General features: G+C 42.6%; 1 protein-coding gene across 4 annotated transcripts in view; it reads right to left on the bottom strand.

Moving 5' to 3' along the window:
* Positions 1–251: 251 nt before the first annotated feature.
* Positions 252–24,450, bottom strand: part of UMODL1 (uromodulin like 1) — a 46,810-nt gene continuing 22,611 nt past the window's right edge. Inside the window, exons 11-22 of one of the 4 annotated variants that reach the window (XM_068684801.1) lie at positions 23,579–23,716; positions 22,301–23,035; positions 19,437–19,549; positions 14,622–14,835; positions 13,010–13,147; positions 10,798–11,249; positions 9,953–10,095; positions 8,969–9,205; positions 8,037–8,196; positions 5,615–5,699; positions 3,659–3,863; positions 252–1,271 (exon numbers count right to left, since the gene is read on the bottom strand). In XM_068684801.1, coding sequence (XP_068540902.1) covers positions 3,676–3,863; positions 5,615–5,699; positions 8,037–8,196; positions 8,969–9,205; positions 9,953–10,095; positions 10,798–11,249; positions 13,010–13,147; positions 14,622–14,835; positions 19,437–19,549; positions 22,301–23,035; positions 23,579–23,716 — 2,603 coding nt within the window. In that variant the 3' untranslated portion in view covers positions 252–1,271; positions 3,659–3,675. Of the gene's footprint in view, positions 1,272–1,325; positions 1,997–3,658; positions 3,864–5,614; positions 5,700–8,036; positions 8,197–8,968; positions 9,206–9,952; positions 10,096–10,797; positions 11,250–13,009; positions 13,148–14,621; positions 14,836–19,436; positions 19,550–22,300; positions 23,036–23,578; positions 23,717–24,450 lie in introns of those variants that run through there. The other 3 variants (XM_068684791.1, XM_068684781.1, XM_068684810.1) reach the window with 3 other exon arrangements.

The raw sequence follows: 24,450 nt of genomic DNA, 5'->3' as shown, positions 1-24,450 counted from the left end.
GGACACTAGTTTCAGACTGGATCACCACAGTACTAGATTTCTATTATTGGGTTGGGAATGGTGAATACTCTTTTGTTTGTCTTCACCACAAGCCATAAAACTGAAAATATGTTTGTCCCTTGCAATGGTGAAGAAAGAGACTTTCAGTAAGCATAAGCGTACATGTTTGGTCCTTGGTATTTGCGGACCAGTGGTGTTTGGATAAGGTCATGTGTTGCGTTGTGAGTGATGTTTGAACATTATGCTAATACTTCAACAGTTCTTCAGAAGCTGCCACATTTACACAATACATGTCTTAATGCCCGTGGCTAATTCATGAGAGAAAAAAATAACAGTACAAAAATCAACAATTAGATATGAGAGTGCTTTTATTAAGACACCAAGACACAGCTATTCAGATAGTCACAATATCAGTTTCTGCTGAGCATGTAAGGTATCAACAGAAGCTTTAAGCTTTGCATTTCAATCTGAAGACTAGTGCTCAGCTTTTGTAAATAGCATTGCTCCACTGAAATCAATAGGCAAATCTCTAGGCCTGTCACTTTTAGGCAATTTACAATTGTAAGTACTGTAAACTAGAAAAATACGTTTAGTAAAATAAGTTATTCTTTCATTGTGTGCAGAAGGTAAATATATTTGAGAGCAAACAGCAAAAGCGAGGAGACTCATACATAATAAAAAGTTAATGGTTGTGCTCATCAAACCTTAAAATTGCAGAGTTAAACTGCAGTTTCATTAGTAAGTTGTAGCCAAGTGATTTTATTTATTTGTTTATTTTTATACCAGGATCTGGGAACTGATATTTCACCAAAGAAAAGACAATGAAATTAACTTACAGATTTTCAAGGTAAAACCTCCAAGATCAGCCACTCTGACATTTTACAAAACATAGGCCAAATCCTTTACCTGGTTATCTTAGTACCTAACAGCAATTGGACTAAGGAGACAGAAAAACAGATTTCCAATGCTTTCCAACTTGCTGTTTCCAACCCCAGAAAGGAGTCCTGCAAGAGCTGCTCACTGTGTGGAGATTTTTGTTCCGGTTTATCCAGCTGAACAGATTGTTGTGGTATCCAATGGAGCACGGAAACTAAACCTTTGCTGCTGCAGTAGTGGTAGGGTCTTGCAGCCAGATGAGATACGGCTCAAATTTATATCTACTGTACTGCAATTGGAGTGCTCTCACTTCAGTAGGCAGCACACACTGTACCTCAACCGCACAATCACTCTTCTCTAATTAAACAGATATAAGTAGGTGCCAATTGAGTTATCTGGAAAAACATGAATTGCCAGGCTCAAATTTATTTATTTTTTTTCCCACCAAACCCTTATCAATTAAAGAATTTACAATCAAATCTCAAAACTCATGCTGAAGAACATACTGAGCAGGCTGAGCCACAGATTCATGATGTCTTTTTCTTTATTTTGTGGCAAATCAACTACTTGTTCTTCAGCTTCTGTATACTTAAGGCGTTGCACAATTAGGTCTTCAACATTGCTGCAGCTCAAGGTTTCAACCTCACCTTAAGTAAATAGTGAACAACGAAGTAAAAATGAGATCTCTCAAAGAGTTTGCTGATTTACTTCCTGGAATATTTATAGAAACACAAATCTGTGAGTAGTAACGACACAAGTGATGCCAAGAGGGGAAAAATGGCACAGTGGGACAGCAAATCTTGGAACTTTAGTAGAGAACTGTGAAGTCCCTCCTTTTCCCCTTGTATTTTTTTTTTTTTTTCCATGGAGAAACTGCCAAGGAAGTTGATTTCAACCTGGAGCTGCAGTCACAAATAGTTCTTTGGACTTTAGGGAAAAGCCAAATTGCTAACAACAACAACAAAAAGTAGGGATACAGAAGCCTTTTACTTGTGACATTAATTTGGAAGAGCCAGTGTTGCAACCAGTTGTTACTATCATCATGAAGAGTAATGAAAGCCAAATGCTGAGTAAAGACAAGCTTCAATTCTCTGTGAAGAGACACATAGCCAGTTTCCAACTAGGAAAAAAAATAAATTGCAATTAAGAAATGTAATGAACTACCTTACAAAGACAGTGAGGTGCATAGGGAAGGAGAGATGAGTTGTTCTGGTAAGGAACAACTCTCTAAAAGGAGCCGTTACTTGAGATTCCAACATGCAGATTATATATAAACATTATAAGCATGAAAATATCCTTTATGCTACAACCTCATTGTGTAACTCCTTAATTGCCATTAATATCAAGTATTGCAATCACTCATGGCCAAGAGTGCAGAATGATAAGTAACAACAAGCCAGTCTTCTCTCTGTAGAGAGACTCAGAGGCTTTATGTATAGGTTTTAATTTAATGGATCTAGATATGCCCTTTGAGCTGAGCTATGGCTCCCTAGTGGGACCTGTATCGCTGAAGGCTGCAACAAGACGCCCCGGGTGCTTTCCCTTCAGGCTCCAAACTGGCAGCCCTGCCCAGGCTTCAGGAAGCAATCAGAGCATCATCGTCACCTACAGGGGTCTCACGGAAGCTGCCCACAAATGACTCCAGAAGGTGATCTTTGTAGTATAAGGCATGGGGAAATAGGCTATTCAAGAATTTGCAAATAGGCAGCTGTGATACTGGCTTCCCTGTCCTTTCTCTGTCATGTTCTTAAGAATCACTGCACCCAGTGAAACAAACTGTTATCTGCAAATACCATCATGATGAGCCTAGTGAATTTGCTGCGGGCATGGCAGCTGTGTCGTGATGTGTGAGGCCTCCATCAGGAAAGAGTTACTCGCCACCTGTGGCAACACTGTCAAATAAGCCCTTGCCCAGGAACAAAATGAGATTAGATCCGCAGTAAACATCCTTGAGTTGTGAAGCAATGTTAGGTATTATTTTCCAGGAAGCCAGCTTTCTAACCTCTTTTTCCTGTTCTTAAAGGCACAAAGATACAAACTATGGTGAGCAGCTAGATATTACACAAGAAAAAGGAAAAAGAAAAAAAAGAAAAAAAAGAAAAAGAAAAAAAAAAAAAGGAAAAAAAAAAGGAGAAAAAAAAAGTGCTGAATCCTACAGCATTCTGGAAAAGTGTTAAATTTTTAAATTGCAGAGGCAGAACTTGTTGTAGTGGTTAACTACTCAGAAAAGTCTTTTCAGACTCTCTGCAGGCACTTGCAAGCACCACTTGTACATTAGCAACAGTTGCCGTTGTTTTTGTGTAATATTCCACATTTTTTTTTTTTTTTTAAAAACAGCCCCTCCGATAAATAAAATGAAACCCAAGCTTTTGAAGAAAGGGATAACTTCTAAAGCAAATTATCTTCTGAAGCAGACTTTCTATAAAGAGAGTGGCAAAGTATTCCTCCTTTGTTATACTAATCCATGATCCAAAACTCAAAGCAATATACTTTTTGTGGATATGGTTATCTACATGGTTCTTCAAAAGTTGCCAGTCTATGACTGAGACTAAAGCCATGAAGGAAGATGAGGAAGATAAAATTATCCTCCTCCTCCACGTTCTGCAGCTTCTGAAAACAGGCAAGAATAATAGGAACTTCATATTGTTATGATTTTCACCCACAACTAAATGGACAGGAGATTCAAATAACCTTAAGTAGAGGATGCTCATCTGCCATATTTAACCATTTCAGGAAGAGCTAAAGAGCTAAATAAAGTAATTTTCCATGATTCGGTACTTACTGGTAACTTGGAAATCACTAATTGTAGAACACTTGGTAGCTGAAGTTGTCAGACTTGATTCTGAAGTTGTATCTTCCCATCTTTCTCTGGTACTGGAAAATGACAAGGCTCACAACTCCCACCACAAAGCCAAACACGGCAACAGCAATAAGGATGATGTAGCCAACTCCCATCCCAGACTCCTTCTCTGTGTTTGAATCAGATGCTAAAAAAAAAAAAAAAAAAAAAAAAAAGGTTAAAAACAGAAGCTTTTAAACTCTTATTTATTATTTTTTTCCTGAGCTAAAAAGACAGTCAGGGGTATAACCTTGCCTACAGACAAGGTTATACATGTTATACCAACATGTGTGCCAAAGCCCAAAGCTGTGATACAGCACTGATTCAGCTTTTTGGGGAAGGTAATTCTCATTAAAAGGTCTATGAGCCCGTCCCCCATTCATCTATGATTGTTAAAAACTCATGATTTGCGTTTATCTCATGGGTAAACCTTCTTTAAACACAAAACATTTAGAGAAGGATTCTTTGTGTGTGCTGAGTCTCTAGGCTCCCATTCTAGTAAATAGAGATCTGGCCAGTGCAGCCACTGGAGCCACACTGAAGAAGTCACCATGGGCTTCTTATACCCCTGTTTCTGTTTGTACATACGCTCCTGCACACTTCTAATTCATTCTTGTGAACGTTTGATGTATCTACAAAAGCATCTCTTTGCATATGTTTACAGGACAACACTCATATAGCCAACCACCTGTGCAGTACCTGAGTTGCACAGAAGACAGACAACGATGCATATATGCCAGTAATTAGAGACAAGATTTTTGGCCAAACAGCCCTGTCAGCAGCCATGGAGGCACATGATAGCAGAGCCCAAGCTACATAATGTCCAGGGATCATTCCAAGGCAGGCCAAGGCAGTGTTGCACGATATATTTGTGCCTATTTTGAATTTTGGTATCAAACAAGGGAATTAAAAAAGATGCACAGTCAAAATGGTAAACCTGTAGCCCAACACAGACAGGAGCTGAGTCAGAGCCTGTTTCAAGTTCCAAAAGAACATTGTGGCCATTACAGTAGAGGGAAAAAAGATATCCCAGATCCATTATCAATCCATCACTAACCTGTCTCCACAGACAGAAAAGCTTGAGTGACTGGCGAAACAGGCAACCAGCAAGAGGAAAGAGGGTGAGTTCTGTCTATTGACAGTAGCCATGTGTTAAAACTGTGATGTTGCTGTGTGCAAATACTCTCAATTAGTGTTTTATGTTAACACAATATGAATGCAAAGGGCTGGAGGAAGCCAAATGAATGAAAATGTCAGCGGCAGCAGTTGTACTTGAAAATATCACTCGGGGTAAGTGCAGAAGGGGCAGAAACATAACAAATTAGACCTTGCTTGTACACAGAGCTGATGTTCGCTCTCTATTAACCCGTCCTGCACCGCTCTGCCAGATTAACCAAGGTGCTGTGTATCAGCTAGGCTCTGCCACATTCCCTCACAGTAATAATGAAATCAATATCAGGGAGTCTGAGGAAACATGGCAATGCAATCTCTTATCTCGTCTGATTTTGGGCTTCAGATCTCAAAATAACCACGGTCTAAGAACGGTGTAAGGTAAAGCAGAAAAACTGATTGCACTCTAAGAGATGAAAGCAGCTTTTGCACTTTACAATTGTAATTACTGCTTGATTTTGTGGCTGTTGCACTTGCTATCCTGTGCAAACAGCTACACTTCTTTCCTCTCCCTTTCATCCCCCTTGACAACCTGACAGTCACTTCATCAAGGAGGGCACACGCTTTTCCACACTGTCACATGGCTTCAGTGAGAACTCCTCCTCCTTGGAAAAATACACAGCGAGTCTTGTTTCAACAGGCATTCGGGTTCCTGTGCAAGTGATAAAGAACCTTAATATTGGTGTTTACTCTGTGTCCAATTTTTGCAGGCATCTCTTTGTAACTCACCCGCAGATTTACACAGAGGTCCCCAGGATGTTCTGTGGATAGCGATGATTTCACCGGTTTTCAGGGATCGAGCCGCGTGGCACCTCTGCAACAACCAAGTCAGAGTCCAACAAGTGACATGGCTGACTAATTAATGATACAAAGCCTTCAGATGAGTATGGGAAAGCCCAGCGCTGTTCTGACCCACTGAGGTTTTTGTTTCTTAATGTTATGTATTAGTTTCACTGAAATGAGCACCCAATGAAAGTTCAAAAGAAATGGCATTAGGGAAACATCAATCTAAGATCTCTATTTAGAAACACTGGAAAACATTGCTGTGAACAGACATTTCACATAGACAACCTCTTTCTTTTCATTAACTCTCCATTTGTTTTGGAGAAAGCTTAAAGGTTGGATTAGATGATCTTTGAGGTCTTTTCCAACCTAAATCACCCTGTGGTTATGGGAGAATAAACTTCTCACTATTTCTATATGCCAGGGTTTTGCAAACATTTTTGCTTGGATGTTTCTACTGCCCATGGCAGGCACAGCAGATCCTACAACCAGCACCAGGATCAGCAGTGGCAACATTCACCCCCTGCCAAGTTGTGTCCTTTGAAAACAACACACGGCTCTTCAGAAATATGTGCACTACTCATCTGGGAACTACTGCTTTGTAGCTGCAACTTTGGCCTGCCCTTGAATAGATTTCCCAGTACTTGTCCACGTAATGTTTTAATCTCTACCTAAGATGCTGAATACTCAAACTTTTCTTATGGGATGAATTTTGTGCAGGAGAAAGAACTACATATTTCCTCCTTTTTTTTTTTTTTTTTTTTTTTTTTTTTTTTTTTTTTCCCAAATCTATATGAATAATATAGAATATAGGAAGCAAGAGGGCCTCACTGATTAACCCTGCTGTGCCTTGTTTACTGCAGATGTCAACCTTCATCAGACCTCTAGGCCTCACCTTGGGCAACAATTACCCTGTCACTGACCCCTGTAATGCAGCTCATAGCCAGGCCTTCAGTTAGCTGAATTCCTAAACTCTAATCCATGCAGCTACAGCCTGCCCTAACAGCAAACGTGGTAGCTCCTAGAAAAGCATTTGGTTGATTCCTTGCAGCAGCAACAGCAGTTCACACAATCCATGTCCAGCCCATCCCTCTTATTCCCCTGCCTCGCACCTACCAACGTGTCTCTCCTCAGCTGTGCAGGACACTGCTTGAGCAGCCACACCATGAACCTGGGGAGGGATCCACCTCCTCCATGGGGACATAGCCTGGGGATTGCTCGTGCACTGATTTTTAACACACAAAATCAGCTCTGAAACCTGGGGCCATCTTTCCATCTGTCAGTCGTGTGTCCTGTTCCTACCTTTTATTATTATTATTATTATTTTTTTTTTTTTTTTTTTTTTTTTTAATCTGGAGGAAGCTTTGTACTTTGAGAAAGGAAACGAGCATTTTCTGCTGGCTACTTTGAATCTTTTAGGAAGAGATTGGCTACTTTATAATGAGCTTAAACTGAGTTATTTAGAGCTAGAGGAAAGTGTTAAACAATGGAGAAGCAGCAAGCTGTTAATGAAAACATCCTTGACAGAAAAAAAAAAAAAATCACAGGAAGGCTGACAGAAGGAGGGGAGAATTCCTGTGCATAGGCTATAAAGAAAAAAAAAAATCAGTAAAAACTGATTTATTATTATTTTCATTTATTGCCATGGTAGCAACACATTTTCAGATTAAGCAGTGTGTATCACTTACTTAGAAATAAAAGAAACAACAAAAAAAAAAATGCTTTGGAGCACAGTAGGAAGACAATTAGAGACTGAAGTTTTTTTGAGAACAGTGCTTGCTTTCCTACTTCCAAAGCAACAGGGTTTTAAAAAGCCTTGTTAAACTCTATTGGATTCACAGCCCTGGAAACCTAATGCCATGGTTCTTCCTCCCTGGCACCTAAACTCTAACCTGGAGGAGCGAATCTCTAGGGGATAGATAAAGGATAGATAAAGGATAGAAAGGATAGAAAGACATCCTAAATAAGTTTGGTGGTCAGACTTTCCCACTGAAACTGGCAGTAAGGGTGATAGTGTTTTTCTGTGGCGTGTCCATCTGAGGTGGAACATTTCTAACAGCCTTTCTCACTGTAACTTCTGTTCATCACCTTCTGGCCACCCCTAGGCAGAGGTGAAGGGTTCAGGCCTCATGTCCCACAACTTTCTGACACCCGTTTCAGTGCATGCTCCATGATTTTCACTGCAAGGATGAGGAACAGGAAGAAAGGGGGATGCTTCCATATGGCTATGGTCCTTTCCCACTCCTCCCTGCTCTCATCAGGGGATGAAGGAGCTATTTGAAACCCTGTTTGGAAACATGACTCCTTCAGTTCCACAAAAGGACCGCATGGCAAAGGAGAGAGAAACAGCACATAGCAAAACCCTTACCGTCCTGCAGGTGCTTCCTGGTGTCTCCATACAAATACGAATTTTGCAGTGTAAGTAAACTACAGAATTGTTGACAAAGGAAAAAATTTTCAGCTTAAACTGTGCTTTGCTTGAATTCCCGTTCTCTAGCAGTGTGGTGTACGTATTTGGGATAGGACAGCTGAAAAGGAGGAGAAAAAAACACAAATATCAGGTAGGGCTATAGAAGACATGTTATAGCACTTAACTCAGGTTGTAAGACTCCTTTAAAAAACCACAGCCACACACTCCAGAGTTTGCAAAAAACCTCCACTTTGCAGAGTTGCAAAAGGGAAAGAGTGATAGAAAGAAGGATTTAAATTTGGCTTCACCAAACAAAAAGGGAAACTAACAATATATTAAAAGGAGTAGCTTTTGTTACTGAGTAAAAGGACTATCCTGTATTTTAAGGTGAAGGATGAGCATAGGGGACATGGCATGAGGGTAAAATCAGGGATCCAGACAGGAACTAGCCTCTTTTACCAGAAGCTGCATTAATACTGTCTGTGAGTCACAACACACAGGAATCAACCAACTTACACCTTCAGTGAAAGAGTTACATAAGCTCTTGGTAATATCCCAATCACGGAGATATGGGTGAAACGCACATTTTTCAAAAGTTCTTTCCCTATCGCCCATGAAAACCACCTATTTCTTTTGGTCAAACGTACAACACCTTTACAAAACTATGGGGAAGACAACCAAACTCAAACAGCTACCACATTCCACTTTGAAAACATTTTCTTTTTGTGCCTACCTTCCTGGTTCAAAGAAGGTGTGGCCAGTCAAAATGGTCAGGGACAGTGTATATGAATGACGAAAACACTCACAAAAGGCATTTAAAATATAACACATCCGTAGTCAGTACCATTCAACGTAGGGCACACGATATTTGCAAGTGGCGTTTGCTATACCTGTTGTTGATAAAAGTAAATGAGAGGGGATCCACTGAATTATTAGTCGGAGTCGCCCAGCAGTCAGTGAGAACCACCTTCAGCTTGCTGTCTGCTCTCTGGATCCCCACTTCAATCAGTATGTCATCACTGGCAGAGACACTGAAGTTTTTTGGTATTGGGGAGTTTCCAATAAACAACTGCATTTCTGTTCTGAAGTGCCCAGATCCATGTAAATCCTCAAAGATGGTGTAAACTCTGAAACAGGGAGTAACCACTTTTAAAGATCACAAGTTGGAGTGTTTCTGTAAGTCATAAAATGGTGCCCGTTTCTCCACCTGTTGCACATGTAAGTAGTGAAAGATGCCCAAGATGCTAGGGCAGTGTTCAAGAGAAAAAAAAAGTGAAAATGTATCGAGTTCTCAACTGGGACGGTAGGAAGCATGGAAATGAAAAAGGGAGAAAACAGGTGGCATAATGTCTTGGCAACACAAATTGAGCAGGTAGAAATATTTGAGTGCACCTGAAGGAGAACAAGACTATGAGATGCCTTAAAGTTCAAATAAGGAGAGTAAAAGCAACCACATAGCAGTCTCTATGCCTGCCTCATCTGAAATGGGACATCATTGTTATGTTTCAAAAGCAGGTGAATACTCTTATTGCTACATGTGGTTGCCCAGGAAGGCAAAGAGCAGGAATCCTGCCTCCCAAGGCTGCACCAGTAGCTCCCAAGGCTTTATTTTCACCTAAGGTTTAGCTGGGCAATGGCCAAGCTTGGTGGCTGTTGGATCTGTCGCCACTTTAGATGGAGTATGGTGGAAGCACATAGCAGGGATCACCTGAGAAGGGGACACTTAGGAAGGCAGACTGTTCAGCACAGCAAGTACTGTCAGTGGATCCAGCTACGACCCCTTTCTTAAAGGGGGGGAAAGATGGGAGATCTCTCCCATGCAGCAGCACTGCGTCATGCACCAGCATTTCAAAGCAGAGGGAGATATTCCTTACCCCTCTGCAGTGTATCCAGAGGAAGTCAAGAGATTGTTCTGAAACACACAGTGAATGGGACTGGCAACTTTTAGGTGGTGGATCACTCCCTGGGCAGAAGCGTCGTTCCGGAGTATGGTTTTCACTGTGGTATTACTTTCATTCTGGAGCACAGAAAGAAGAAAGCACAACTTTGTGAACACCGCTGTTTCTACAGGTACATCAGGGCTACAGGCTTAGCAGCTTCAAGGACTTTGGAATTCTCCATTCTTCAAACCGATTAAACCTCCAGCATCTTTGTTGCTGTAGAGCTAGTCAATGATAATCCATCAGCCTTCCTCCTTTTCCTCAATCTGAAATGATCGCTGATCCACAAGGGATTTTCTGTACTTCGGCATGTTCTGAGTTTGGTTTGGGATCCATAGAAGCAGCCATCATTTTTTGTCCCCATTGCTGGGAACAACTGGGGTGTTCTCTAAATATGATGCTCGGATTGCTCTTAATAAAAGAGAAGCTTCTGAGACAGTTGCAGGGGACACCCAGACAGGTATGGGAAGTGGGTCTCAGTTGGGAAAGACACTAGAACCTTCCTGCCTGACCCCAAAGATGCCCTTCTCTTTCTTGCTTGCCCCCATACCCAAACAGAGGGGTAACTTTCCACTTACAGGAAGTTTTCTTTTTCCAAAGACACTGGAAACATGAAATACGTTGCCCAACATTTCAGCAACTAATAGACTGTATTTCTAGCTAAGGAACTGTCCTTGCCCCTCAGCTCCCCCCCCCCCCCCCCCCCTCCACTCCCAACCAAGAGAGCAAAAAAAGAAATCTTAAGGGCTTCTTTGCATTCCCTGTCTCAGGGGACTTACGGTCTCAATTTCAGTGCCACATTCGCTCCAGCCAGCCTGCAGCACAGCATGAGTGCCATTGCTGATGCTCACGTTGCAGCGAGGCTCCCCCAGGTACAGGGAGGACTCAGGGATGGCTTCCTGGTCTAAAAATCCCTTCTGGATGGCAAGGACAATCTTCTCAATTTCACAAAACACTCTCACCGCATCTTTAATGGAAATCTCCTGGGCAGGTTTAACAAGGGGGACGGGAGACGCTTGAGGAGGAACATCAGGAGTTGATGCAGGATCTGTGGTGAGAGGAGGCAGCACCACACTGGAGAACTTGGTGTCCTCCATGTGCTCAGTACTAGAGAAGTTTAATGAAGCGAGGAAGGAAGCAGGAGTCGAAGTCTGCAAATACGTTGTAGGTAAAACTGTGCCGGGTACAGGTTTCTTGTCCATCACTGTTGCCTCCTGGCTGGGAGGAAATGCTGAAGAGTGCCAAAAATAAAGGACTGATGTAATTTACAGGTTCAGATTGATTTCATAAGGTAAAAGCAAACACATATGAGGAAATTCACAGTTTCCTAGTTTCTGTGCTGTTGTTTTTTTGTTTGGTTTTTGTTTTGTTTTGTCTTGTTTTAACCAGCTCTACCTGCTGTCAAAGCTGTGGCTGTTTCTTGTTTTTTGTTTGGTTGATTGGTTGGGTAGGGCTTTTGTTTGCTTGTTTGCTTCTGGTTTTGTTCTTTAAGAAAGAGCCCATGAGATACATAAGGTATCAGTGAGAAAAGCCTAAGTGCTTTATTTCCTGAGAACTGCAATAATGAATGTGTTTGAGTAAAGCTCATACGTACAGCTTTTGGATGATCAGTGCTTGCAGAAGATCCACAACTGCAAGTCGCTGAGCAGCGTTCAGATATTTTTGCCTAGCATTGTGGGAGACAGCACACTTCAGGCTATGGGATGCAAACAGGAACAGAGCCTGTTAAAAAAACTGGCCCCACTTGTAAGAAGTTGGTATTCAGAATATATGACCCTGAATGCTTTGGAGACACCATTGTGGGGGTGACATACATAACAAACCTTACGGAGCAGGCCCATATTGCACACACGTACCCTGAGAGACACAGCAGGGAGTTGAACAAACGCTCTGGTAGGAATCTTTAATGATTCCAGTAAGAAAGTGAACAGAGGAAATGGTGAAGCAGAGATCAATGTGTATGCCAAACATCCTGCTTCCAGCACAGGCTCTGGGGTTACCATGGCTCTTTGGCAGTAGAAACCACCTAAGTATCTGACTTAGCACCCAGATAATAAACTCAATTTGCAGTGGAACAGGATGTGTCTCATTGCATGAAAAAAAAAAAAAAAAAAAAAGTATCTTAAGCAGTTTTTTACATTTATTTCCCAAGCAACATATATATGTGTATATATGTGTGTATATATATGTGTGTGTATATATATACACACTTATCCTCCTGGAGCTCCCCACCTTTCAGGAATGCCCCAAACTGAAAAGATGCTGATCTGAATGTAAGCTGACAAAAAATTCCGGGTTCTTTTCAAGTTGACTTCCCCAAAAACTCATTGTCACACTACTAAATGTGTTGGTTACACAAAACTGAGCAAAGGTTGGAATCAGTTCACAAATTCTTGTGACTTCAGCCAATGAGTATGTTATCGCTGTGGTTTCAAAAACAAGTACAAATTACGGAAGAAACCTAAAAGAATTTAGACACCTGAAGACTCATTACATGTCAGCTAACAAATGATTCAAGGAAAGACAGAAGAAACTAGATGAATTGACTGTTGCAAAACACTCATCTGTAACACTGTATTAACTTTTTGTCCCTGAGGCAATACAGAGGTCATACTATGTACCTACTTTTCTATGACCTTTTCTGCTATCTCAGCTATCTCTGCTATCCCCTCTGCTACTGCTAATAGAAGTAATTAACATTGCTGATAATCATATCTACTTTTAATGGCACATACGAGAAAATGGAAATATTATAATTATCTTACAAAGACGGCATTAAATATTAGTATAATAACTCTCATGACAGATTATTCAAGTCAGAAATGCTTAAATCCACAGCAAGACTCTTTCCATTAGGATGTAGTTGAATACAACAAACCAAATTAATCCCTCACAAACTTCAAGGCCTGTGGCAAGTGTGACTTTGATCCAATAAAGATAATAATGCTAAGAATTAGGTTAGCCATTAGATAATAATTAAAAAAAAATTGCCTTCACAGTTTCTTCCAGGCCTTTCTGGATGCACATCAGCAAACCCATCATTGCAACTGCACTGGTAAAACCCAAGTGTGTTATAACACGATGCATCTGGGGAGCAGTCATCTTCTTCGCTCTTGCATTCATCATAATCTGTTGGGTATATTTAAGGTGGAGAGCACACAAATGAGAATGTGTTGGTTCTGAAACAGGAGCATGATCATGTCATCATGATATCATGGTAGAATTGCACTTCTTAGATGTGAAACTCTACTGTAGGTGTCAGGTAGCTACTGGGTGTAGAAGAGGTGAGATACTGGAAGCACAGCCTGATTGCACAGACACTGGCATAACCCTCCAGCAGCAGTGCTGCCAGTGCTGCTTAGCAGATGCTCACTGTACCCCAGTAGGTACCCCACTGCAGAGCTCGTATCCTTCTAAACTGACCAAGAGCCCAGGGCAACATTTCTAGCACCACCACCACCTGCCTCTCCCATTCTACCATCCTGAGGAGGTGCTTAACAAATGCCCAGCACGAATGAAGCAGTTTGGAAAGCAGGGGGGTCTGTGTGACTTGACCAAGTTGCAATCTAATTGAAAGAAAATATATATATTTTTTTCCCTTTCTGTTCCTAAGGCCTAATCACTGCTGCTCAGATATGAATGTACCACCATCAATGAGATTCAGGAAGCAGCAGTAACCAAGCACCTGCTCTATGGGGACCTATCCCTGAAACAAGCCATCTGTTCTAAAACAGCTTTGAGGGGCAGGCGCTCCACAAAGCATGAAATAACCACAATTTTACTAATTAACATAATATGCAACTTTCCACATTCACAGCTGTAAGGATAACAGGCAGAGAAAATGTACAGGATAGACCATATACATGCTTTTGTTGCCATTTTGCCTGAGATTTTACTTGACAGGCTATAACAATAATATTTGGACAAACTTACCATGTTGAGGATATAGAATTTGATACTGTTTTCAGAGATGACACATCAATTTGTAGAACAGGATTCAACAGCACTTAGTCAGAAGACTAATTTTTATTGTTACTGACTTAAATCACATATAAAGAAAATGAGGTTTTACAATAAGCCATTGTGCTGATCTTGGTAAGCTGTGTACTTTCGTCTGAACTGCCAGCCCACAGGTTTCTGAGGGAAACACACACTCCCAGTGCAGGAATTCACATTTGCATTTATTTGTTCCTTGGTTTCTATCTCATGCAAAATTAGTGCAAAGAAGGGGGTAATGTGTTTCAAAATAAATTTAAACAGAGCTAGTTATGTCTGTGTACGTGGATCTGTTTCCACTGATAGATTGTAAGACCCTCAGTTTGTGACCACTGTTTCTAGTATCTCCATATCATCTTCTTTATAAAATTATTACCAGCTATAAGCAAAAAGACTACTTGGCTTCGGTCCGGTGTACCTCGCTTCTTATTCTATCTCTTGATGTTCTCTGAAAAAGCATATTGGATAGCTAAGCAGAAGTGATAGAGAGAGAATGGTGTCTCAACCGAGTGTTTAACAGAGGTTTTCACATCACAAAATACAGAATAATAATAGGTTTTATCATCTTTCTAACAGAAGAACGATTGGGATATAAGCTGCTCCTTACCATTTATGGAGAGACTGCTCTTGTCAACTGTGAAATAGGAGCTGTGTTCAAAGGCATCGCGGAAAGTGGTGATGATGTAGTAGATATCCACATCTTCTGCAATCAGTAAATGGAAACTTACCACTGTGCTCCCATTAGTAATACCAGTTATCAACACTTTAATCAGACCGGCATCCACCTGCTGAAGGACCTCAAGGGGCAGAGATTTGTGTACCTGGAATAAAAACAAAATGCATGTGAAAATGGGCAGGTAGAAGTAATTACAGTTTTGGCATTGTACAATGCCCAAACGGTAATAGTATGCATTACAATTGCACTTCATACTCTGGAGGGAAGCAGGAAAAAAATCACTCTCGTTTATAACATTTCCACTCTACAGCTGCTGAAGGAAGTGGTGTATATTTAGCTGTGAGCATTAAACAAGATAAGTGATTAAGATACCTCATCTGCCATTTGGCACAGGTCCTTGCAAAGGCCTCTGAAAACAGAAAGAGAGGGAGGAAACTGAAGGAATCATAGAATCGTTTAGGTTGGAAAAGACCTTCAGGATCATCAAGTCCAACCAACCACCACTACCAAGTCCACCACTAAACCTGTTGAGAAATCAATAAAATTCACGGGCTGTACACAGCAGCCTTGCAAATCTCTAGCAGCCTAAGAGAGAAAACACTGCCTTTGTTGAAGCACGCTGGGCCTTAGCCATGGTAGCCCCAGAAGCAGCCTCCTTGACCACAGAGGAGAGCAGGACGGTCGGCTTTCTGCAGGATAGGAAAACAGGGCTCTGCTTGAGGCTTTCAGCCTCTCTGCCTCCACTTCGGGTGGAGACACCAGAGAGAGAAATAGACTGGAGATGTGTATTCAACCTCTTCCCTTTCCAGTCAGGTAGCTCTGGAGGGCAGCTGCCCACGGGAAGATCTCCTCCCACAGGAGGGCAGTCATGGGGCAAGGCTCCCAGGCGCATGCAGGGAGCACACAACAGCTTTGGCATTTCTAACTCTGTTCATTCCTCCCCATCTCCAGGCCCAGCACCAGCCAAAGGAGGAACAGACACAGGCCAGATGGCATCCTCTCGCAGGACCAACACAAGACGAGACAGAAGGCTAATAGTAATTCAGCTGTAAACAACACATTGAGAAAACATTATACGCAGAAAGGGAGACCTGTTTCAGAGAAATCAGGGAAAAAAATCTACAAGCGTTTCCCTTTTCCCCTGGTTGCCCAAAAAAGGGAACCAACAGGACTGCATAGGACTCCCCGCACATCCCAAGGGGAGGCAAAGCATGCACACACACACACGTGCAGAGGTTTGCACTCCCTGTCTGGCCCCAGCATCAAGCCACAATGCATGCAGAATGCATACAATCTCATGTACACGGATCCCTGTGTTTTCTAATGCCTTTCTCACATGTCTGGGAAGTCCCTTTAGATCCTTCCACATTTACAAATAAAAAGTACAGTGACAGGAAGAGTGAGACAGAGCTTTCAAGCCTGGATGAGGCAGGCTGCTGTGAGCTGTTGGCATTACCATCGTGCTTAGAAGCTGCCAGCAGAAGTGCAACAGGAGAGTGTCCATGATAAAGGAGCTGCTCTCAGCAACACAAGGACAAAGCCCCTGCCATCCTCGTCATCCCCTCCTCTTCCATCAAGACACAGGGTTCTGGGATGCATCCTTTTGTCTGAACTTGTGTGGACTATACATACATGCACCTGTGACATCCTCCTAGCCCTACCCTGACTTCACCAGGATTCCCTTCTCATCTTTCTCCTGAAGATCTCATTTTATTGATGCTTCTTTATAACTCAGGTTTGGGATTTTTGTCCGTTTGGGGTGTTTTTTGTGGTTGTTGTTGATGATGATGTTCATTTTGTTTCTGCCCTTATCCATATTTTTCCTCAGAAGGCAGGACTCAGAGCTTCACAAGTACCACAGGGACTTTCATTTGTATTTGCCACCACTAGGTGACACTGCAAAACCCTTTATTCTGAAGGCTGCCCGATTTCACTACAGATACCACACCCTAGGCCATCAAAGTAATGGTTGATGAAGTAAGGCTGGAAAAGACAAGAAAAAAAAAGACTGAACTTTTCAGAAGGAACTCAATAAACACTTAATACCCTTGATTATGAGATTTTCTTGCTAGAAAAATAAAATATCTTGTGATCCATAGTTGCATCTGCCTTTTCTGTAGCACACAGAGGAAACGCTGGCAATGCCAAACCAGAAGAAATAGGTATGCCAGAAGAAGAGCCACGAGAGAGGGACGTGAGCAGAACTAACACCAGCACCAGGGGAAGGGAATGCCTCTTGGTGAAAGAAACGAGAGGCAGATTAAGTATGAATTAAGGGTGAGACGGAGCCCACGCTAAAACCAATGTGCAAACCTGCACAGCCAGCAGAGCCAGGAATGTGCTGGCATTATGGAAGCTGAAAATAAGTGGATAAAAGATACATCAGTATGAACAGAACAATAAGATATCCTGCATGAACCATGGTGTTTCATGCACAGAGCTCACCCCCCTGTCCATGCTTTGGCTGCACCTTCAGAAAGAAGGTATTGGAGCACAAGTCTGCCCAGCTGCTACCTGCAGCAGCTTTAAGGACCTCCCAAATTGGGAATAAGCTCAAATTAACAGAGGGCATGACATTTCACTGGAATAGTGAAGCTGCCTTAATCGCTGTATCAACGCTCATCACACATTCAGATAGCTTTCATTGCAATTATTTTAAGTGCATTAAGCTGCATCAGCCGAAGGCGACATCAGTTCCAGCAGAGGGGTCACCTTGATAAGGCACTATCAGTTATTAGTTTTATACTTTCTGTCCGTCAGCATTTAAGACACCAGAATTCAAATCCATCTTTGGCACTCTGGAGTTTAATGCACAACAATGAACACATTCCCAAGTCAGACCTTTTGTTTTCCTGCCTTGTCTTCTTGAGGACAAGCCCTAGTTCTTATGATGTTCCTTTTGGCTCTTGCAGAAGAGAGGCTGAGCAAAACCCAGGAGGAATAAAACTTTCTTGCCCTTAGCTACATTGTTCTTCAGTTGCAGTGGAAGGAGGATGGTGAAGCTAATGTGGACAATGACAGTGCAGGTTGCCACATCAAGTTTTTACTTCGCTCTCATCTACACATTATTTAAGGAACAGTATTTCTATTTGCTGTGCTGCCAATTTAACCACGTGGCACTTAAGTGCTGGGACAGCCCTACGCTAAAGAACATTATACGCATTAGGATTTATAAATTCTCTCAATTGTAGATGGTGACTCCAAAGAGGTTTAAGAAATCGTTGCAAATCATTGGCAAAATTTATTTAACTGGAACTTGATAGTGCTTTTAAAACCCATGAAACTTTCCCTATCCACTTTAAATGATCAATTTCTGGCCCTTATAACCTGGAAAGGAAACATGCAGACCTTTTTTTTCCTAAACTTCCTTTTCTTTGGTAGATGGAATGAGCATTCACACACCTTGCTTGTGGCTGGTCCACAAAACTGGAGTGCTGGAAAAAGGTGTGGGTGCCTTATAAACACTGGTGGCTGCTTTCTGCCTGGAACTTTGAGAGGTGGGTAAAACTGACACAATGCTTACTTTTGTTTCTTTATGTAATCATTTCACAGATTTTCCAAACATATTTGTATCCGTGGTTTTCTGGATTTATTATTTAACTGAATACCCCTCAAAGAAAATATATGATTTTAAGCCCATTTTAATAATGTGCTATCCCAAAATAGCCTTGGGCAGTGAGTGATGCTGAAAGAAAGTGAGGTCAGAGGAGAATCACTCCCTCTTCACTTTGCTAATCACGTCCCTTTCATTCTGTGGCTGGTTTTCTGATGTGACAGCTTGGGGCCAAAACCACTCAGAGAAAGCTGTGCTGCTGTAACACATCCAGAAAGGTGCAAATAAGTAATAACCAGTGGGAAACCTATATGATATCCAAGAAAACATCATACACAGCTAAACAGACCGCACATTTCCCTCCTTACAGTTTTCATGCTGGCCTGAGCTCTGCCAAAAGTGTCGCCAGTGCCTCCCCCTGCAGACAGCTGTTTTGGTGACAGGCTGTGACTGTACACAGTGAGAGTCTGGGGAGGCTTCAGCAGCGTTTGAAAAGGCAGACAATTGTCAGCAATGGATTTATCTTCACTGTTATCAAGGCCTCTAAAAACACAGACAGAGAAGGCAATAAAACAGCCCAGCACAACCAGCGGTTTTCCAAGCAGAGTTGTTTGAGTAAACACCAGCAGGAACACACTTCTGATAACTTTAGCAAGAAATGAGAAGAGAGGTACTGTCAGAGGCAATGCCTCAGCGTTAAGCTAAAGGAGCAGCTGACATGGCCATGTGCTTTGATGCCCTGTGCTCTAATTAGAGGTGAGGGCAGAGGTGACTTAGCAAGAAGCCACTCCCTTTCCAGGAACGGGGCTACATGGAAGGATGATTATAAGGAATGTCAGCCTTAACGTGCTGTGACAAAAGGTAATCATAATCACACAGCTCATTAATAAGCTTCTGTGCAGGACAAGGATAGCACAGCACTTTTTGCAAATATCCATTAACTTTTCAGCATAACCCCAGAGGGAGGAAATAAATAAGCCAGTATAACCAGATACAGTCAGCAGGGGAAATGGAGGCTCCAGAGAATCCCCAAATCCTGGTCTCAGTCTAAAACACTGCTGCAGTCTCAGGCAGGACTCAGACCTCCAAGGTACATCAAGGGATGCACATGTGGCATAAACCCTTCATGAGAAACAGGTCAGACATGATTTCATCGAGACCAGTAGCAGGTCACATCCTTCTCAGCCACTTACTTCATCGACAAAGAGCTGTGCAAAGTTTTGATATTCCTCACTGCTTGCATTGCTAAAGCCCGGAGAGTATTTCACATTTGTTATCCGCACCATCCCATTAAGTTTCTGGACAGCTGTGAAGTAAGAAAAAGACAATTTAAATACATGCCCCATGGGTGGTAGCCCATGGACAAGTGTGTGACAGTCACGGGCATGCGTGGCCGTATGGGGTGTGCATAACAGCAGAAGGCAAGCCCTCTAAAATGTAGTCAGGAGACCAACTGCCTAAACACGGGTGTCCAGCTCCTGGCTTTACACTCTCTGGCCTTTGGATGCCTCTCAAAAAGGACACAGATGTCCTGTGAGACTTATATCTGCCAGCTCTGTCTTGGATGCTCTGGGGCTTCTGAAATGGCAATGTTCAGGCACACAAAGTGCTCTCCTAACCTCAGCTCCTTTCCCAGCTCCCTCTACACACAACGGGGAGGCACCAGCCCCTCCAGAGGGCAAATCTTTCCACAGTCCTCCCTCCGTCCTCACAGGAAGGCTGGACAGCTGCCTGGGATTAAGCATCACCATTTCAGACAGCTAGAGAAGAGATGGATCCCAACAGAGCGTACACCTCCTCCCTGAAGGTGTATAAGCTGAACAACATTAAGGCAGTCTCAAATGTTTTCAGTCATTTCTTGATATTGCTGATTGTGGCATTGTTACCACAGACACTGAAGGTGATCACAAGCAGAAGAGAAAGGGCTTCTAAAGGCATAATTCATACCCCTAGCATCATTTATGGTCCTAGCCGTACTGGAGACTGCATTGAGCAGGGACAGCTGCTAGCAGAAAAGAAATAGTCACCAAGCAAAGCTTCGCAGAGGAGAGGTGGAAGTCATGCCTGCTTGAAGCAAGCAACAGCAGGTTGCCTTTATCCCAACATACTGATATCCCATTCTGATCCCAAAGGAGCCCTCACCACCACCAGTAAGATCAACGGATTTGGGCTTGCTTTCTGCTGTGGCTTGTCCAGCCAAGTAAGAACAGGTATTTAGGAGATAAACCACATTAAGGTATCTGGTGGAGAGAGGGGAAAATGTTCTGAGCAACTTTCAAAAGAAAAAAATAAAAATCAGCATTTAAAAGAGGTGACAGACTACGGGTTGGCTGTTGACCTTCCAGGTCAGAGATGTTGCCACAAGGAGGAGCTCTGTATTAAACTTCTCCATAAATGGGGTTTTGCCTTCTGAATTTCCTTCCTTGTCCTAGTGAGACAATGCTGTGGTGGCTCTTTATCTTGTTCCCCAGGCATCACCCCTTCACAGGCTTCTTTCCCTGAGAAAGCTGGACAACATGACTTGGCTGAACGTTTAATTCGTCAGGAAAATAAAACAGGTTTGTATAAACTGAACTTGTTTGTGTGGAGTTCTTCAATTTGTTTTCCAGATGGAAGAAAATGACCCTTGTTTTTTGTCAGTTAAAATGAGCTATTTTCATGTTTTTAAAAAAAATGGGGGGGGGGGGGGGGGGGAGAGGGAGGGAGGGCGACGACGACGACATTTTTTGTTTTAATTAAGGGAAGAAAAAAAAAAAACACTTTTTTTTTTTTTTAATTGTCCCCTACTTTGAAAGGGGTGGGGAGAACAGAAAATAAAGCTGTAAATGGAGTTTTTCGGTTCAGGTCTATATGTTGTTCAGTGCAAAATGGTTCTTTTCCCCATTTAGCCAGCAAGCTCCCAAACTGGTTATTTACCTGGTTCTGTTCCCTGGTCTTACCAATGCCAGGCAGAGCAAAAGATACAACATGAAGGAGACAGAAAACAAAAGCAGAAAAGAAGCATTGGCATGGCTGCCCAGACACAGCAGGACTGGGGAAGTGGATGCTGTGGCACTGGTTATCAGGACTGGTGGTGCACTGGTGCCACAGGAGGGGCTGCAGAAGCAGCAGAGCTGCCCTTGGACGACCAAAAAAAAGAGTTTCCAAGGAGAAATGAATGTGGGTGAACCAGAAGTGGGGCTGAGTGAATGGAGGGAGACCCCCAGGAACATGAGAACATAGGGTAAGGGAAGAGAAAAGAGCAGAGGAGTGTGGTTTGGGATCAGAGAGATGTGAAAGGCATGAGAGAAAGTACAAGGACAAGCTGAAACAAAACTGAAATAGGTATCACAAACTTACACACTAAAGAAAAAATACCTTTAGTGATGGGCAGGCACAGCAGCATTCCTATCCCAAACAAAACCATAATTTAAAGGCCAAATCTGACTCTAACCTTGAAATATGATTCAGAAAAATCCCCTAATGAGCTGCAGTACATCTGCCCAAACCCAAATAGATGAAGCCCTTGCTGCCAGCCCAGTTACTCTCAAGTAGAGCTCTTGTAAAAGTGGTTCAGGGGTTTCCACACAGCTCTTGCCGTCTGGGAGATTTGTGGGGCTTTGCCATGGATTCATGCTCCACGGAGGGGAACAGGCAGGCAGGTCGTCTGCCCTCACAGGCCTCTGAGATAACTCTGTGGGCTGCTGCTGCAATAGCCTGGTGCCAGAGTACTCAGGAGACACTGAGATGTGTGGCAGCAGGACAAGCAGCATATGTTTTGATGAGCCACACACAGCATGCTGTATGATTTGCTCTGTCTGCTTCAGGAAGAAGAAATGTGAGGTTGATAAAGCTAAATGTCAAATTATCAGAAAGTGAAGTTATTTTGACATGCCAATTTAGAAATAAAAATCCCAATTCCTGCAAGAAAATAATTTTGGCATATACGAACTGATTTCAGACACTTTCAACCCAGACCACCAAGAACAACTGCTCATCTTTTGGGACTCTGAGTGAGGTTTTGTTTCCCACATAGGTGCATTGCCACGTGTGCGTGCCCCGCTGGATGCATACTCACTGCGGTCCACAGCTGAGCTTGGCGTTGAGCTGGAGGCTGAAGAGAAGCCTGGCAAAGCTGGCGAGCCCAGAGTTGTGGTATATTTCTCAGACCAAGAGATGTTCTCTCCTCCTGTCTCTGTGTATGTGTCAAGAGTGGCGTTGAGGGTGGAAGCTCCAGCATCCCCTGTGACCGGTGGAGCTGTGCTGGGGCCACCTTGAGAGTGGACTTGAGGCCCTCCAAAAGCTGCATGACTTCTAGTGGCACTAGGGACTATCTGACTTGATAACATGGACAATGGTGAGCTGCTTTGCTCTTGAACTGCTGTGTCCATGGGTGTATTTGTGAGAGCAGCCTCTTGCTGCGATGCATCAGGGGAAGCCTCTGCCACTGAGCTTTGCTGTGATGGACTTAGGGCGGTCTGCTGCTCTGCTGTCACGGCCGGTTCCTCACTGGCTGCCAGCTCCCTGGCCATGGGGCTGCTGTCGCTGCTGAAGTCCACATGTGGTTCTGTGTGTGGTGCCAGGCTTTTTTTCCAAGGAGCTGGAGGAGTACTGGTAGGAGAATCATGATGAGGTGCTTGCTTCTCCCCCAGGGGCAGCACTGCAGGCAGGTGTACGGTGGTGCTCATCTCAGAGCCTACCATCTCGGTGGCAGAGGGGGAAGCAGAGGTTGCAGGGCTTACTTCATGAGCAAACTCAGTGCTGTCTGCTACTTCGAGAGCTGTCGTGTCAGTGAGAGGGTTCATGATTTCACCTGCAACACAACAGACACACTTGCAGTGGAATATGAAATGGGACAAGGAGACACCAGGGCATGCCAGGTCTGGCCTGCAAATTGGGCTGAGACCACACAGACACGTGCAATAGCATGACAGAAACAGGTCTCGGATATTTCATTAAGTCATTGTAGCATGTGTGATTTTTATGGTAGTGAATCTGGTTTGTGCCTACGTAAAGAAGCAGATTTGGTTCCTGGGTCTCCTCTTCTGGATGGCAGGCAGTGGAAAAAATTAGGCATACAGACACCAAAAAAAGGAAAAAATATGCCTCGTGTCTCTCTGCAATCAGTCTTCAGGCTATCAAAGGAGTGCTCAGAGAGATTGTATGCAAAGATATATATAAGGTTTATCTTTGTGTTCAGAGAGGTTCTCTTTAGCTAGGGACAATATAGATGCAAAGGTGCATCTATATACACTTTGCGTGCTATATAAATATTTGCAAGAAAAACAGGTAGAAAAACTTGACTTATTCCAAATTTTCATGGCAAAGGGAAACTACATGCCAGTCTTTTGCTCACCTTCACAGTTTCTTCCAGGTCGGGATGGATTGGTGTCCACAGTTGTCTTGCACCTGCACAGGTACGAGCCCATCACGTTGATGCAATCTGCAAACATGGAGCAGTCATTCTCGACGTGGGAAGCGCATTCATCCCAGTCTGTAAGAGCAAAACCAGACCAGTCAGACAGCCCTCCAACTGGCTGCACTAAGCTAGAAATCTTCACAAATCAGTCCTTTCTTCAGCATTTGAATTTAAGAATGTGGTCTGCCTTTTTCACCATTTGCCTGACAGACAAGCTCTGAGAGTTGCAGAATGCTATCTGTGTTGTTGTGCTGTCACATAAAAATTAACATTTGTTCTTGCACTCTTAAATATATTTTCTCAAAGTACACATTATTTTTTCAGATCTTTTTAATATTTTTTTAATATTTTTTTTTAGAATTCAAAACGTTTAAAGCAAAAAAAAATACTGTATGTTTGTACTACAGCTATATCACAAGCATATAGTTCTGCATACAGTACCTCCAGATCCATCAGATAATGAATAGTTCTGTTACCACTAGCTACCACTAGCTAGAATACTAAATACAGTCTGAATCCAAATTGTTTTCTGCTTCAGATAAAAGGTAAATGAAAATGAAAACAATTCCCACAAAAAAAAAAAGCACTCTTCAAGAGGAAATGCTAGGGGCAAAAACTCTTTTAATAAACCATTTATTTTCACAGGTAACACTACACAGCTGTGACCCTCTTTCTGATAGTCTCAGAAAAAAAAGGTCCTGGTTCATCAAGGCATGAATATTCTGTAAAGGTGTTCCTTAAATCTAATTTCAGCCACTCTGAATAAGTGAGAGATGCTCCTTCCATGGAGTTATGTACCAGTTTTATGG

This window comes from Anas acuta, chromosome 1 (genome assembly GCF_963932015.1).
Source record: "Anas acuta chromosome 1, bAnaAcu1.1, whole genome shotgun sequence".
Classification (NCBI taxonomy): Eukaryota; Metazoa; Chordata; class Aves; order Anseriformes; family Anatidae; genus Anas; species Anas acuta.
This window is presented reverse-complemented; position numbering and strand designations above follow the sequence as displayed.